Source organism: Sparus aurata, chromosome 22 (genome assembly GCF_900880675.1).
Source record: "Sparus aurata chromosome 22, fSpaAur1.1, whole genome shotgun sequence".
In the NCBI taxonomy this organism is placed as follows: domain Eukaryota; kingdom Metazoa; phylum Chordata; class Actinopteri; order Spariformes; family Sparidae; genus Sparus; species Sparus aurata.
The window spans coordinates 26069174-26084308 of NC_044208.1; the positions used below are offsets into that span (position 1 = coordinate 26069174).

The 15135-nt window shown below is 45.2% G+C and overlaps 2 protein-coding genes across 3 annotated transcripts; one reads left to right on the forward strand and one right to left on the reverse strand.

The window, feature by feature from the left end:
- Positions 1 to 44: 44 nt before the first annotated feature.
- Positions 45 to 4706, reverse strand: wdcp (WD repeat and coiled coil containing). Of its 2 annotated transcripts, XM_030405454.1 has the most exons (4): positions 4523 to 4706; positions 1853 to 3777; positions 1443 to 1563; positions 45 to 947 (listed from the first exon to the last, which is right to left on the reverse strand). In XM_030405454.1, exons 2-4 carry the CDS (start codon positions 3755 to 3757, stop codon positions 754 to 756), a joined length of 2220 nt encoding a protein of 739 aa, XP_030261314.1. In that variant the 5' UTR covers positions 3758 to 3777; positions 4523 to 4706; the 3' UTR covers positions 45 to 753. The 2 variants fall into 2 exon arrangements, with proteins under 2 accessions (XP_030261314.1, XP_030261315.1); XM_030405455.1 differs by lacking the exon at positions 1443 to 1563 and having other exon boundaries at positions 766 to 947.
- Positions 4707 to 4850: 144 nt separating this feature from the next.
- Positions 4851 to 14864, forward strand: fkbp1b (FKBP prolyl isomerase 1B). Its single transcript, XM_030405458.1, has 4 exons — positions 4851 to 5166; positions 5859 to 5906; positions 13743 to 13855; positions 14005 to 14864. The coding sequence occupies exons 1-4, from the start codon at positions 5130 to 5132 to the stop codon at positions 14131 to 14133; spliced, it is 327 nt and encodes a 108-aa protein (XP_030261318.1). The 5' UTR covers positions 4851 to 5129; the 3' UTR covers positions 14134 to 14864.
- The last annotated feature ends 271 nt before the right edge of the window (positions 14865 to 15135 follow it).

The window sequence follows — 15135 nt, forward strand, 5'->3', positions numbered from 1 at the left end:
TGTGTTTCTTTGCTGAAGTAAATAACACACAGAGGCGAGCGGGATAGTTGCGCAACTTTAATATTTAAAGAGCTACCAAAAGATCTATTTTATTGACAAACACATTTACACTTCTTTGGTGTTCTTTAGAGCTCTGAATGCAAACGGCAAACTTTCTGTGGAGCGTCGCCCCCCTCTAGTGGCCGGTTGTGTTCATAACATCGCAACTCCTTAAGAAAAAGTGCTTCAACTCTGACTCATCAACATTTTTCAAAGATGCTTGAGTAAAAAGGTTCAATAATGCGTGGAACATTTGAACAAAAGTGTAATTTCAGAATGGGTAAAATTGTCATTTTATGGGTGAAATCTTCACTGAGTTAAAAAATAAAATAAAATACATAAAGAAAACAAAACATTTACATCCTGCATAAGCTTCTATTCTTCTCGTCTTGCATCAGGACATCAGGGCGATTGAGAGCATGCCTCAAACACACCTTAAAACACGCTCAATGCCGTTTGTACAGTCACATGATGATGATGATGAGTCACAAGATTTAGACCTCAACAGCTGCACCGCATTTTGTCGACAGAAAACATAAATATCTCGGCACCGGCAGCCCTTTTTAAAATCTGTTCAGGTACAAAAATAAATTTGACATACAACTCTGGGTGTCTGCATTAGTGAGGTTCTGCATGCATTCTTGGATCCAGTCAAATACGTTAAAGTTACTACCGCACGAGTCCATAAACTGAGGTGTGTGTTCAGAGACACGACTATATGGTAGAATCTGTAGTTGTGCTGGAGTTTGTGAAGGGGGCCGGACTGGACGGGCAGGAGGTCTCCGGACTCCCGGGAGCCCGTAGGTTCGTTTTCCGCTTCCCGTTCCGCACTGTAAGCTCCTCCTTGGGTTTGAACGTCAGAGGAATGAAGCCATCTGGATCTGCCACGAGAACAACCCATAAGGGACCTGGACAAACAACACGAGATAAAAGTGTTAAAACTGCTGCTAAATTGCGACAGCGGTGACCTGCCGCCGTGTCTCCGTTCAGGGACAGTCACCTCTGCTGCAGCAACAAAACACTACATCCATTAAATGGACGAAAGCCGCTTTTGTTTTAAAGCCTCTAATCTGACCTAGGCTTTTAATCACTTCCAATTATAGCTTATGCACCTTAACGCGAGAACAATGCTAGAATGCGCTGTCTAAGATTGTACAATTTATCCATTCAAATCCTTCCAAAGAGGAATACGAGGAGTTTCCTCCTTCGTTCCTTCATTTTGATTCATTGGTTCATCTCACAGGCAGAGCAGCGCCGAAGGTTTTAGGAAGGAAGCTTAGACTCCTCTCCAAACAATTCTGAGATTCAAATGGACACCAAACTGAAACTTAAGCCTCGAAAGTGATGTAGAGTTTGTCATTTTAAAGAACGGAGGCAATATTTTAACCACAAACTTCACGCACCATACATCATCTCCACTATAGTTAGGTTGAAGAGGTCTTGGAGGGCACGCAGACACAGCTTTCCTTCGCACAGCAGCACCGGCCGCCGCTCGTCGATGAACACGTTCTCCGATAGCTGCTTCTGCAAATGCACGAAGAAGGACGGCATAAAGACAAACAGTCGAGCGGGAGGCAATTACAGAGTTAGTTAAAATCCTGTTCTGACACCTGACACTTGGGTTCGTGCGTTTGTAAACACATTAAACAATTTGAGGGATTACGGTCGCTTTATCCTTCGAGGGAAAATTGCAGCTGATTAGGGTGTTCAAACCCCTTAAATTTTAAAAAGACATTGTCCTCTTTGGCTAGGGTTATTATCCTCGCACAGTCATTTACAAAAACACAGAGGAACTGTAGTGAGTAGACTGTACCTGACATGTGACATTGACATAGGGGGGTTCACAGGCATTGGGGTAGACAGTCAGGGCCTTCTTGCCATTCTGTGTGTAATCTCTCATTTCGCTGAGGCACTGCTGTACGTCTGCAAAGCGCGTAAAAAGCCGCTCCATGTTGTGAACGAGCTGCTCCAGCGCACGCTCCCTGGCGAGGCCCGATGCCTTCTCAGGCATGGGAAGTGTCGGCTCCATGTGGAGTTTGTCCGACGGCTCGAGGCGAGGAGAGCTGGCCCGGCTGGAGTCCCTGCTGGTCTGGCTGGCCACCGCCAGGCTGGACATACGATTGATGTGGTCCATGTCGAAATTCTCCACCGTGATGGAGGAGGCGCTGGACGGGGCTCGGTCAGAGAAGTCCACAGAGCTGGCGACGGGGCTGGGCTCGGCGCTCTTCACCTCCTCCACCAGCCTGCGCCTGTTGCCTGGTGAACGTATTACTCCCCCTCCAGGCAACAGCAAGTCCTTTATCCCTGGACGCTCCCTGTCGTCCCTAGATATGTGCTCCGAGTGCCTCCTAATCCCTGCACAGAAATTAGAGGTGGACTCGTGGTTGTGAGCAGAGGGGGATGGTGTGATGGGAGTCTCTCCATCATAGATCAACTCTTTGGCAAACAGACGGAGGATATATTTATCTGTGTTGGAAGACGGGAGGAAGGCAGGGTCATTGGACTTCTGCCTGCCCACCATCAACAGCAGCATCTTGTCATTAAGGAAGCACACTCCTTTGGGCCTGTCGTTTGTCTGCAGAGAGATCTGCTGAATGTTGGGCATGGCGGAGGCTGTGATGCAGTACACAAGCACCATGTTGCAGGTGTTGGAGGCCACCGCCACTGTGGAGCCACGCGGGTCAAAAGCCACAATGTCTGGAACCAAAATCCCCGGGATGCTGACTTTGCGGGTGGTAGTGACTTTACGCTCATAGGTGACCAGGATGAGGTGTGAGGAGTCCTGGCCAGACCCCGTCATTGTGTCTCGGCGACGCAGGTGGATGAGGGGGCTGGGGTCAGAACGACGGTGTCTCGCCAAGAGGTGGGTGAGGTCCAGTGGGCCGGAGCTGGGGATGTAGGACCTCTCCGAAAAAGATCTCCTTCGTGAGTCCCCATGGCTGGCCTCTTCTGAGATGAGCACACTCGAGCCGTGGTCCTGCAGGGACTCACCATCAGCCGGCATGTCGAACGCTATGCCTGCATTTAACCCACAGAGTTTATCCAGAGGCAGCTCTGTAGCCACCGCTACCTGAGCCTCCCCCGTGGGCTCGATGGCACAGATGTAGCCTCCCACATCAAAGATGGGGCAGAAGGAGCAGGCCACCAGACTCTTCTGGATGTCGTTCCAGATGTAAGAGTGAAGGGCACTGCCGATGGCCACCACCAGGCGTGTGCCGTCTTTAGTCCAGCACGCACAGTGTATAAGTCCACTACCTTTGACATCTGCTTTGGTTCTCCTGTTGTCCACTCTGACGGAAAACAGCACAGAAGTGTCCCTCTTGGTCAGCACGGCCAGAATGTCCAGTTTCGGGTGCCACACGCAGCCTTGTGAGAGCAAGGGGAAAGGCTCGCTCATCTCGCAGGTCTGACTGCACAGCAGCTTGTTCTGCTCGAGAGCACTGAGCTGCAGCTGCCACACCGTAACGTGCTTCTTGTGCTGGACCGCCAGCAAGGCAGGTGAGTCCGAGCAGCAGAGGGGGCCCCAGAAGAGCCCGAAGACGTGCTCGAACTGGCCGATGACATTGGTGTCCCCAAACTTCACCTCGCCATTGAGGAAGAAGAAAGACGTCAGGCAGACCTGCTTGCCGTCCGTCCATGCTATCCCGTGCACAGGGTGGATGGCTTGGTGTAGAGTGTTGAGACCCGACCTAAGAAGCTTTGCCTTACCAAGGTCCATCCTGGCAGGTGTGAGGAAGCCTTTTCAAAAGAGAAAAAGTAAGGAAGAAAAGACTTAGAAAGTCAACATTGGTAACAGAGACTTGCATCCGATGTAAACAGGTCCAGCACACGAGTAGCTATTGCTACCTATGCAGATTAAGAATAGCAAAAGCCTCTCCTGTGTCTCCTTCCAAGTACATGCCTTAATCCCTCCTGCCTGAGCTGAGGCAGTGGTGACGAACTCCTATATCTGCTTATGCCTGAATGACCTTAACAGCACACAGGTCTTGTTGGGGCCTCAGCTTAACAATAGTATGTGTTGAGTGGGAGTGTCTCATCACAGCTTCTACGCCTTCAGATCTGGTGAAACTGTCAGCATCACTTTGGACCAATTAGGCAGTCTCCTTATCAGGTAGACATGTTATTTCTTATCAAATGTTCCATGTAAAAAAAATCATTTGCACAGCCAGTTTAACACAAGAAAAGAATCAGAATCAGAATCAGAATTCCTTTAATGTCCCGCAGACAGGGAAATTTGTTTGCACATTAAATTTAAAAGTAAATGCAGATGTAACAACTGTACGTAGATATCATAAACATTACAGAGGCGTGTTTATATCATGCTTATAAATGAGAGGGTTAAAAACTTAAAGAGACAAACACATCTTCAACTTCATGCTCAAAATGAAGCATTACATGTAGCTTATTTGATGCTATATGATACAAGCTCACACATAATCAGCGTAAAGATCCACACAAACGTCTCAATTTTGTCTTCACGTACCTTATAAAACCACAAGCATCTGCTGTGTAGTCAATGCGACACACTTAAAATGAGTTTCCCGTCTAATAATGCACGTTTTGTGGGGCAAAAATGTGTCTCCAACGTTCATTTCTCTTCGACCCGGAAGCTAAACTAACGGTTTCAGTGCATCATGGGAAATGTAGTCGAGCTATACTTCGTCGTGTTCTTTGCGCGCCCGTTGGAGGGCGCTACGTGTGTTTGCAACCAACGCTCGGCACTTTTTAAGGAATAAAACATACAAATATTTAATGAATATACTAAATATAGCTGACTTATGAACAAAAATGGCTGGTATGTTAGCTTAAGAGCTAGCAAACGCGTCCGCGAGACGACGACGGTTTGACGAGGCTGCAGACGACGCGCGCGCTGCAGTCGTCGATCTCGACGCCGTCTCGCCACGAACGGGAGAATATCTTGGCGGCGTCTCACTCGTCTTGGCTGTGGCTGCTGTTCGGTGCTGCTCCCGTGAATGCATCGCTTCCACCGACACAGCCCGACTCGCAGCTGCAAAAACGGGTAACACTGGCTGTCGAAGCGGCTTTTTAGGCTGTATGGTCCAGAGCTGATCCCCGAAGTAGCAACAACCATGGGCGTGGAAGTCGAGACAATATCCCCCGGCGACGGTGAGTTGATTTTTTTTTATCCGCTTGTGAGTGCTCTGACGCGGGGGAGGAGATGAGGTTGTGGCGGTGGCGGCTGGTTCGGGGCTCGGTAGTTCCCCGGAATGCCGTTCAAATCTTCTTGAATATCAACATAATGTGCTTTAAAATGTCGATTTTAATCATATAGCACTTGAGGTTGTTAACTCATTAGAAAACCAGCAACTATTAATAGTTTTCCGATTATTATTTTTGGGGCTAAAACCCAGTTTTATGGGTTTTTTTTTAACCGTGTTATTCACCATCACTTGACTCCTGCACTGCATCCTTCTAGAAGCCTCCACAGTTAACTGCTGTAAGTCTCTTTTAAATTATGAATTTGCTCTCAGGTAGACATAAAAGGGGTTGTTTCTCTCAGTCTCATGTACCACTAATGTAATTAACTCAGAGGTATGTGATATAAACCCCCCTCCAGGAGAAAAGAAAAGCCTCCAGGGCCAGAAGTTTTAACATGACTATGAGATTTAACAGACGCATATTAACTTCCAAAGCGTGTCTGCAGGCACGAGGAAAAAAAAAAAGAGGCACAGCATTCCTGGCCAGATGTAAAAAAAAAAAAAAACAGCCATTGTTAATCTGCAAGATTAGCCCGGCAGGCCTGCGAGGTGCACAAACAACACATAATAACACTTTGTTTTTCTCTCTCTTGTTCACAGGAAGAACATTTCCAAAGAAGGGCCAGACATGTGTTGTTCATTACATAGGTAACTGACTCTCCCTGTCTGTCCTGTCTACATGCTGAAGGGGAGGAAATGTGTCCCTCTGTGTGAGTGAGTGTGTGTGTGTGTGTGTGTGTGTGTGTGTTTGACAGTATCTGCAGCACAGTACATCTCAGTTTTCAGCTCCTTTCACACTGTCTCTTTGCAGGACGTGTATGCACCTGTGCGTCGCATAATACAGTCTCAAACAAACCCAGGGAGGAGCGCCACCACGCCCGGCAAAAAAACAAAACAAAAAAAACATGCATCATGCACGTTAGTTTTTGCACTCATGTACACACAGGCTTTTTTTGTTTTTCCTGTTATTCTCCTATTCAGATTGCCCAATTTCTTTCTTCTATTTTTATTTATTATTTTTTTTTGAGGCGGGGCCCGGGTTAGATGCCGAGACGTTTTTTGGGAAATAAATTTGGGTTACTCAGTGCCCCGGGGTGTAGCAGTCCAGACAACTAGGTCAGACAGAAAGTAAACAAAGGCTAGTTCACATGTCATCAGTCTGTCTGAGCATCGCAAGCTTTTATTATTACATGGTTATCAGAGTTATTGCACCGTGGCGTCGGTGTTGTAGTAAGCAGGTTGGAGATTCAGAGTGTGTTAGAATTGTATGGGAGTGTATTACTGCAGGGTTTTCCGTTCTCCATCAGCCAAAATGAGTTCACATGAGTTGTTGTAACCTGTCGTGATATTGATCCCTTCGGCTTACTCGCAGTGTTTGGTTTCATGTAAGAATGTCTTGCTTTGTTTGACTTGCGCCCTCGTGTTAACAAACACCGTGTTGTTCCACTTTTTTGGGGGGGAGGTAGTGGATCCAGATTTTCCCTCCAGGGGCCTGATCTCTGCAGAGATCAGCCACTGCAGTCATGAATTACGTTATAATTGGAAGCGGCTCATCCTAGTCTGGAGTCTCGCACAGTGAGCGGGTTTTAGTTCTGACTCGCTCCCTGATTAGTAAATTAGCAGACACAGATAATGAGTATTAGTCTTTAGCGGATCTGTAGGATTATACTTATTTTGGCTGCACTCCTTTTTGTTTTCTGCCATTATTTCCTGCGCTCCGTTGTCACAACCCCGTCATCGACGTCTGTTTTCTGTTGTGCTTTTTCCGTCTCTGAAAGGAACAATAAGATCTGTTACCACCTAGGGATGGATGACCTCCATCATTGTTTTACAGCGGACTCTGCTCTTTTTAAAGAACTCATTTTTAGCTTGCTCTCCTTTTTTGCTTTTTCCTTTGCGGCTTACGGGAATTAGCCGTAAGCTCCTGGTGTATTTGGCAGTGGGGGTGCGCAATATGCTTGAGTTAAGCCAAAGCTAGGACCTTGACCAAAAATATAAATACGTTGTTGTCTCAGTGGGAGAAAATGTGTTTGCTGTGGGTAGATATAAAATAATGCGCTGGTATTTAAAAAAGGTAGGGCTGTTTGAAAATGAGACCATAGTGTTGGACACGAGCCAGGAGGTTAGTCTAAGAATGTGGTTGTGTAACTTGTTCGAACCGACGCTGTACAGTATCGCAGCGGGACAAGTCGCACACCACATCATGATGCTCGAAAGAACTTCTCTTTTTATTTTGTTTCCATGTTCGCTGTTAAAGGGTCAGTTCATCACCAAATCAGTAGAACATATTGACCTCTTACCTGCAGTTCTATTGATGCGTCCACATTGCTTTAGTCTGAGGTGCCGAGATGTCTTGAATATTAAAATGACGACGAGGAACTTTCTAAGTGTTCATGAAACAATCTCGTTATCCCTCTGAGGATTATAAATGAGCTATAATGAGACCATCAGCCATCATACCGCTTTTTTTTTTCTTTATATAGTTATTATTAATGCCTGTGTTCAGGTCCGATCTCATATATCACATATAAAATCACACATAAATAGATTGCGACATCACAATCAATCCTGCAGTCTCTCTGTCACTCACTTCCGCAGCCGGCATGTGCTAGTAAAGACCTTGTGACCGCTTTTTGTCAAAAGGAGCCGCGAGAATCAACAAAAGCTGAAGGTTCCTCGTAGTCCCTTTAAGGAACTTGGTGGCGCTCGGCTTGTGGTGCTCAAAGTGCTATGTCTCTCTTCAGTAATCACGACCCGGTTACTGAAGATAATCCACATTAAGACATTAAGACTATTATCTTTCTGCCGTATCACTGTGCCGAGGAGACCAGGAGGCCCCTGACTGTAAACATTAATGGTGTGATGTTAACATGAGTAGATTCACTCTTCCCTTCTTCACCGTGATGCAGTCGGCGGCTGCAGTTCAGTTGAAAGACAAAAAGTTTCCTAAATGAAGTTTGATTTGGATTACGGGACAATATTTCTGCCGTTTAACCACCACAACCAACTCGTTCCATCATATTTGAGGGAAGGTAGATATCAAATCAATCCAGATGAATAAATCAAACTACAGGAAAGAGGAGAAATCTGTGTTTATGGGTTAACTGTCCCTTTGAATAAGTGTAATGTAAGGAGTAAACAGGCAGAAAGTCATTCTAGAATCAACATTAAATGTTTTTCTGTTTTGGTAATTCTCTACTAATTGGTTAACAGTCAGCCGTTGTACAGTGCACGCTTACTTTTCAGGTCAGTGCACTGTAGTAAAGTCAGAGGCTAACCCACATTTGTTTTTATTTAAAAGCTTTAATACAAGATTAGTTCCCGATCTGATAAAGAGATAGCGCTAGTAATAGAGGTGAGCCGCAGATTTGGAACGTAAGCCTGCCCCAAGTCATCCACCCAGCTGACTGTTAACAAAGAACCACAGACTGCACCCTGCGTCGCAGCAGCAGCAAGCGCCGGTGTTAGTTTTTCCAGATAGCACAGGGAAGATAAACAGTAACGGGCGCATAATGGGATTTGAAACCACTCTATTTCCAGTAGTGAATATTCGGGAGCCTCATTTCTCCCAGAAAACTCTCCGACAATCTCTCACTGCCGTCCTCACTTTCACCTCTGGGATTTTAAACATGCAGACACACACATGCCGGAGCAGATAGACACACACAGATCTGCAAATGACCCCCCCCCCACACACACACACCACACCTCCCCTTTAGACTCTGGTGAGAGTTGTGGTTGCCCAAATTAGCAGAGTGCTCATTGCCACCAGGCAGCTAAGGGCTCTCCGGCGCTTCGTGTAAGTGAACGAAATAATTAGAAAAAGCGGCTCACCCTCCCACACATATTATTTTTTTCTGTAGTGACTGACTCCAGGTCTGTTTGCAGGGCAGCAGACCAGCAGGCTGGAGTGAGTGAAGCCGGCCTGAGATGTGTTATCATCTATTTCACTCTTGGTTTATCTTTCACTGGCCCTGCTGCACACCGTGCTGCCCAGTCCAGTGTCTCTTCTGTTTTTACAGTATGATAGTTGGCTATTTTCATACCGTGTACGTTTGCCTTTCTACAGTATTGAATTCTATCATATTAAAGTTGTTAAAAAAATATATATTTCAAGTTTATATCAGGTTTGTCAGGACATTAAAACAGATTTATATTTCTCTAAGGGTCATTATAACTGATAATAATATTTGTGTAATACTGTATTGCATGAAACTATGCTGTGATATTTTCTGGGATGGTTATCGTATCCTTGAAAATCTCATACAGTTGCAACCCTAGCGCCAAGCCGTGCAGGTAATCCTGCAATCTGAAAAGGTATTTACTTCTGTTCCAGTTCGTGCACCACTTTTCAATTGTTTGGAGCATTTTGACCAAATATATTTGGGTTGGAGCAGCCTGACAAGCTGATGTCCACCTGGAGTATAGCAGGTCTAGTGTGAACAGAAGTGGGCGTGTCATATTCTACAGGTGCACTGTTTGTTGTGTCAGTGCCTTCCATTGATAAAGCATCCTTGATTGCAGTGGTTCTGCTCAAAACTTTAACCAGAACTAATTTGGTGGAAGAGGGCTACGTGAGTCAGGATCTCACTGAAAGTAGAAAATGGAAGCAGCTCTGATATCAGTCAATGTGAAGAAAACCACACCATCCCTGTGGGTTTCCACGACTGACGAAGTTTGGCACTGGACCGCGATGATAAACATCCCTGTCGGTCACCACTGACAAGACGCATGAGCTTTAGGAGCAGCAGGCCTACTGGATATGATGTCATGCCTAAATGTGGACGTCATTCCTTACCATGTTTGAGCCCCAGGCTTCACCATGAAACGTGCTAAAGTTGAGACCTAATGGCCTTTCGTGTGTGACACCAAAATAGATGGGAGACTGAAACACGGGGTTGTATGTCACGAGATGCCAAACTTACCTTCAGAGGGAGAAATGTTGTAATTGAGTGCCATGGGAAGTGTTCAATCCTGTATCCTGGAGTTAGATAAAAAAAAGTGAGAAGAGCGCTGAAGTGCAGCTTCTAACTTATGACAGAAGAAACGCTAAATCAGCGCCTCAACTTTTTTTAGGAATTGTCGGTGTGTTCTGGTAAGGGAACACCACCCTGTTCAGTATTGAGTTGTCTTTGCGTTTGACAGGCCTTTCACAGATAGTGTTCTGACAGAGACTCTGCAGAATATCTTCTTGCAGTTCCCCGACAATAGACTGGGGCTGGGACTGGGAAATGAGAGGAAGACGACAGCGACAGTGCGTGAATGATTATCCAGCAAACGCTGCCGCTCCACAGCAGAACAAGGACGCCCTATATCTTTCTCAGAAGTGACTCTTTGTTTGCCGTGTGTAACGATGAGGTATAGGCTGTCCAGACTCCACGGTTAGAATCGGCTGATTGATAATGTCTCTGCTGAAAATACTCCCCAATTACACATCGCACCTACTCCCAGTTTGTCACACTTGACATATTAATGAAGTATGCTTTAATTCTTTCCACTGAGGCGAGCATGCTCGCAGCTGTGAAACACGGCAACACATGAGTTTGTCGTAGACAGATAGCTCACCACGCGTCTCATTTTATCCACACTCGGGCCGAGGGGGTTGTTGTGCTGGCAGCCGTCCTAGACTGGAGGGGGTGGGGGGGGAGAGACAGGATACAGTAAACGGAGTAAAAATAACCCCACCCCTGTGCGCCATGGCTTCTTGCAGATCTAGCCAGAGCACTACCAAGTGAAAGCCTTTCATGAGGAGAGAGTGTGGGAGCCAGTCTCAGGAAGGGACGGGTCCCGCTTTATTTCTGCAGGGACCCCACCCATGCTTAGCTGTCCACAGAGTGATAACAGAGCACTGATACAAGTGTGCTGGAGGAGTGGATTGGGATGTTTTTGCTTTCCTGGAAGATACATTCTGACAGTCATTAGTGACATAGTAACACCTGTCTAGTTCATGTCATCTGTAGCAAGATCTGAAGGTAGTACAGTACCTGACACAGACTGACGTACAATCTTAAACCATGTTGTGACTCATGTTTCTTTTTGGAACAATGCTGCTGTGTATTTTTTCCTTTGGAAAATACCAACTGGTCAGAACCAGTTCCTTTTCCTTTGGAAAGAGTTGTGTGTGTGTGACCCACAGTGCTGCTGTTCCCCCCTCTGCTGGTCGAAGCTGCTCTCCTCAGATACAACTTGAGTTACGAGCTGCACCTTAGAGTAAAATGGTATTTACCAATAGGGCGTTATGTTTCCAGGTGTAAAATGCCTCCTTTTACGTAAGCAGTCTCGGAAGAGACACCCCAACCAACCAGCAGGTATCAGAGGTGCAACGCCCAGGATATGATCCCTCACTGGCCTCCCACCAATTAACATTGCCAGTCAGTGTTTCCTTGCATGTTGCCAGAAAGTGATCCTGCTTCACTGCAGCTGATGCAAGAAGGTTTTCTCCTCTCTGCTACTCGAACGCCCTGTGGCAGGTGGTATCCGGCTCCGTGTGTGCACTTGGTGACTCCACGGGTTGGACCGAACCCAGCCCGCTGATATCTGGGCTGCTGTGATACTTGGAAATGTTGGGCGTACTAAGTTTAGTGGAGGGGGGGGAATGAAAGGGGAGAAGCAGTACAGTACCTACATTCATGTGACCAGATGAGCCAGACGCCATCACTAAACTTCAGTTAGCACATAACTCTAAACGCTGAGAATTCACACTTGTTGAATAACGACAGAGTAAGATAAATCAAGGGACAATGACGGAGCCGCCTCCACAGTTCATGTGGATGATGACGAAATTCTTTGCATGTATACATAGTGTGTAGCTCGATCAGGAGAGGCTGTGTCCTTGCGCAGTGGACCAAAGTTGCTAATTAGCATGCATTTTAGCAGCATATTTGTTCATTATCAGTCATTAGAAAGCACTCAGTAACTATAATGGTACTCAGTAGAGTGCATACCTCCACCAAGGTCCAGCAGTCCACATTCGTACTCACTCATAAACACAAGCCACCGAAAGGATCCGTGCATGTCTCCCTGAGAAATTAACCCCAAAAAAGGTTAAAATCGACCTGTATGTTAAAGAAAGTGAGAAAAAAAATATCCTGACAGCCATGAGTTTATCTGGATCAGAACCAAAAGTCAGTGGGGTCTATTCTGGGCCGAGACCTGTCCTCCATCCGAGCTATGTGGGTGTCCTCTGGTAGTTTTTATGTAATCCTGCTGACAAACCAAACAAGGAACAGACATGGGTGAACACAAAACCTCCCTGTGGTCCATTCGTAACAAAACTACAAGTGTGCCTATCGTCCTAAAAACTCAAAATCAAGTCTATTTAATTCAGAATATGTTCCACATGTTCTAGAATATCACAGCATTGATTTACAGAATACCATAATGTCACATTTTATGGAAACTCAACTGAGACATTTAAAGATAAGATGGCAGAATGGAACAGCTCTTTAGTTTAACGCTGGGAATTAAATATAGCTTAAATAGCTTCATGTCCCACAATTAAACGTCTGCTGGCTTCTTATATTTGTGTCAAATAAAATGTGAATTTAGGATATTTAAATGTAATATAGGATATTGAGATTTGAGCCCCTCTTGCACAGGACTCCTGTTACATCGGGACCTGATTTGATTTAGAAAATTACCTCCTCATGTTTGTGTTTCCTGTGGTGTGGAATAAGCAAAGTGTTTACTGACATTATCTCCTGATGTAATATTATCACTGGGGAAAAATATGGAAACAAACCACCATCTTGTCTTGTCGAACTAATTAAAACAAAAATGAGCCAAATTCATGCTTCTTAATTTGGTGGCTGCTGATGTGTTTGGTGCCTTGTGGAAAACATGTCAGCTAAAATTCTTCTTGTTTCTTATTGATTATTAAATGATTCTTTCTTGTTGTCCACAAAGATGCTACATAAAGCTTAAAACATCAGAAACCGAAGGGGTTCAGAAGGGTAATCAGAGTAACAGAGCACTTTGGAAGTGTCAGCCGAGTCGATGAAGGCCTCTTAAGACGTCTAATGAAGCGAGGCCTAAAGTTCATGTTTAATGGACCCGACGTTTTCACCACGTCTGAGCGGTCAGTCGATGTTCTGAAGGAGTGCAGTCCTGCACCGCTCCTGCCTTTGTCACTCCGTTTCTCCCTTTGGTCTAGATACAAGGCGAGCGTTGGCCTAGTTAACTTCAAAAATAATCCACTAAACCAGGCCAGTGCTTCCTGATTCACATCCCCTTTGTTCATTTGGGTAATTGAAACAGACCCAAGATCGCGATAAGGAGCCGCCGCGCCACAATCATGCCTCAGAGTTTAATCTGAAAATGCCTCATTCCAAAAACATTAGTAACAGAGGAAGAGGGCGTGCGTGGATCTCATATCAGTCTGATAAATGAGAAAACGGCCGTTAAAATCAGTGCAGAAAGTCGCCAAAATGACTTCTTAACCAGATTCTTCTCTGACTCTTGTTCGTGTTGTTTCTCTTTTGGCAGGTATGCTGCAGAATGGGAAGAAGTTTGACTCCTCTCGAGACAGGAACAAGCCCTTTAAGTTCAAACTCGGGAAGAGCGAGGTCATTAAGGGCTGGGAGGAAGGAGTAGGACAGGTGAGAGGAGCTCATTACATCACTTGGCTAAATTAAATGTAGTAACACCTTTTCCTGCTATAATTAATACACATCTGTTCTGTGAAAAAGACCTTCGATGAAGTATGCACATACTCAGTTGTGTTTTCCTTTTTCCTCCTGTGCTTCAGATGAGCCTCGGCCAGAGGGCGAAAATCACCTGCACGCCAGATATGGCTTATGGAGCGACAGGCCACCCTGGGGTCATCCCTCCAAATGCCACTCTTATATTCGATGTGGAACTGCTTAAGATAGAGTGATGCCCGGGGCTAAATGCAAAGGTTAATGGTTAATGAAGCTGCATTCTCGCCACAACCTGTTTCCACAGGGAGACCATACTCCGGCCTGCTGCCTCCCACCATCCACCCACTCTTGTTCTTCTTTATGATTTCTACAGTCATCTTTAGTTCAGTATTTAAACGTATTCTACTGCTGCTTTGTTGCCATCTCGTCATTATAGAAACTGCAAGGAAGTTTTCACATGGAGCTTTTTGGTTTATTTTCCACACACAGACACACAACAAGTTTGGGTTTTTCCTCCTGTAAGTCAGAGGTGCTGTTTTTGTTTGATTTCATTTAAAAGTTGTACATTTTGTTTAAAAAAAAAGACAAAAAACGAGGAAATCAGTCATCTGATGAAAAGCCGTACTACATTGCAATCAAGATATACTACTGCCTTACAGTTTTAACAACAGCGGGAGGGTACATATGATGAAAAAGTACATAACTTCTGCTCTGTATCACAACTGGGCATTAAATACCACTGTCTGCATTGCCACTTTGATAAAAGGTTTGTCCTGCTGAATGCTCTGAATGATGTTGCTATATTTAGTATATTTTATATCCCTCATTAAACATTTACTGCAAGTGTACCCTATCCAGTCGAACGCGATCCAGTACTATACAGAACTCTGTAAGAGCCATTGCTACTATGACAGTTTATCGACCAAGTCTACAATAAAAAATAAATGGCATGTACTGTGTTGACACATCTCCGTCCTGTCTGTGTGATTTGTGAGTGAGTGACAATTGAAAAGGCTGCTGATTGAGTTGCAAGTTGTTTGACAGCACATCTGACAGGAGGCTTCTGCAGCAACATCGCCCCCTTGTTGCCAATTTTAGTTAAAATAAATGCACACAAGCGCAGTAAACTGGCATAATCTTGCCTTGTTTGTAGCACAAATTATGCAAATTTAAATATGTAGCGTGGCTATAAGTATTGATCATTAAAAAAGTGAAAAATTACCCAATTTAAGAACGAT

Coding starts and splice junctions, on each gene's coding strand:
- wdcp (XM_030405454.1), bottom strand. CDS start 3,757: ATGGACCTTGGTAAGGCAAAGCTTCTTAGGTCGGGTCTCAACACTCTA. Junction 1,564..1,852: donor ATGTCAATGTCACATGTCAG/GTACAGTCTACT, acceptor GTGCATTTGCAG/AAGCAGCTATCGGAGAACGT. Junction 948..1,442: donor TATAGTGGAGATGATGTATG/GTGCGTGAAGTT, acceptor TTGTTTGTCCAG/GTCCCTTATGGGTTGTTCTC.
- fkbp1b (XM_030405458.1), top strand. CDS start 5,130: ATGGGCGTGGAAGTCGAGACAATATCCCCCGGCGACG. Junction 5,167..5,858: donor GACAATATCCCCCGGCGACG/GTGAGTTGATTT, acceptor TCTTGTTCACAG/GAAGAACATTTCCAAAGAAG. Junction 13,856..14,004: donor GGGAGGAAGGAGTAGGACAG/GTGAGAGGAGCT, acceptor CCTGTGCTTCAG/ATGAGCCTCGGCCAGAGGGC.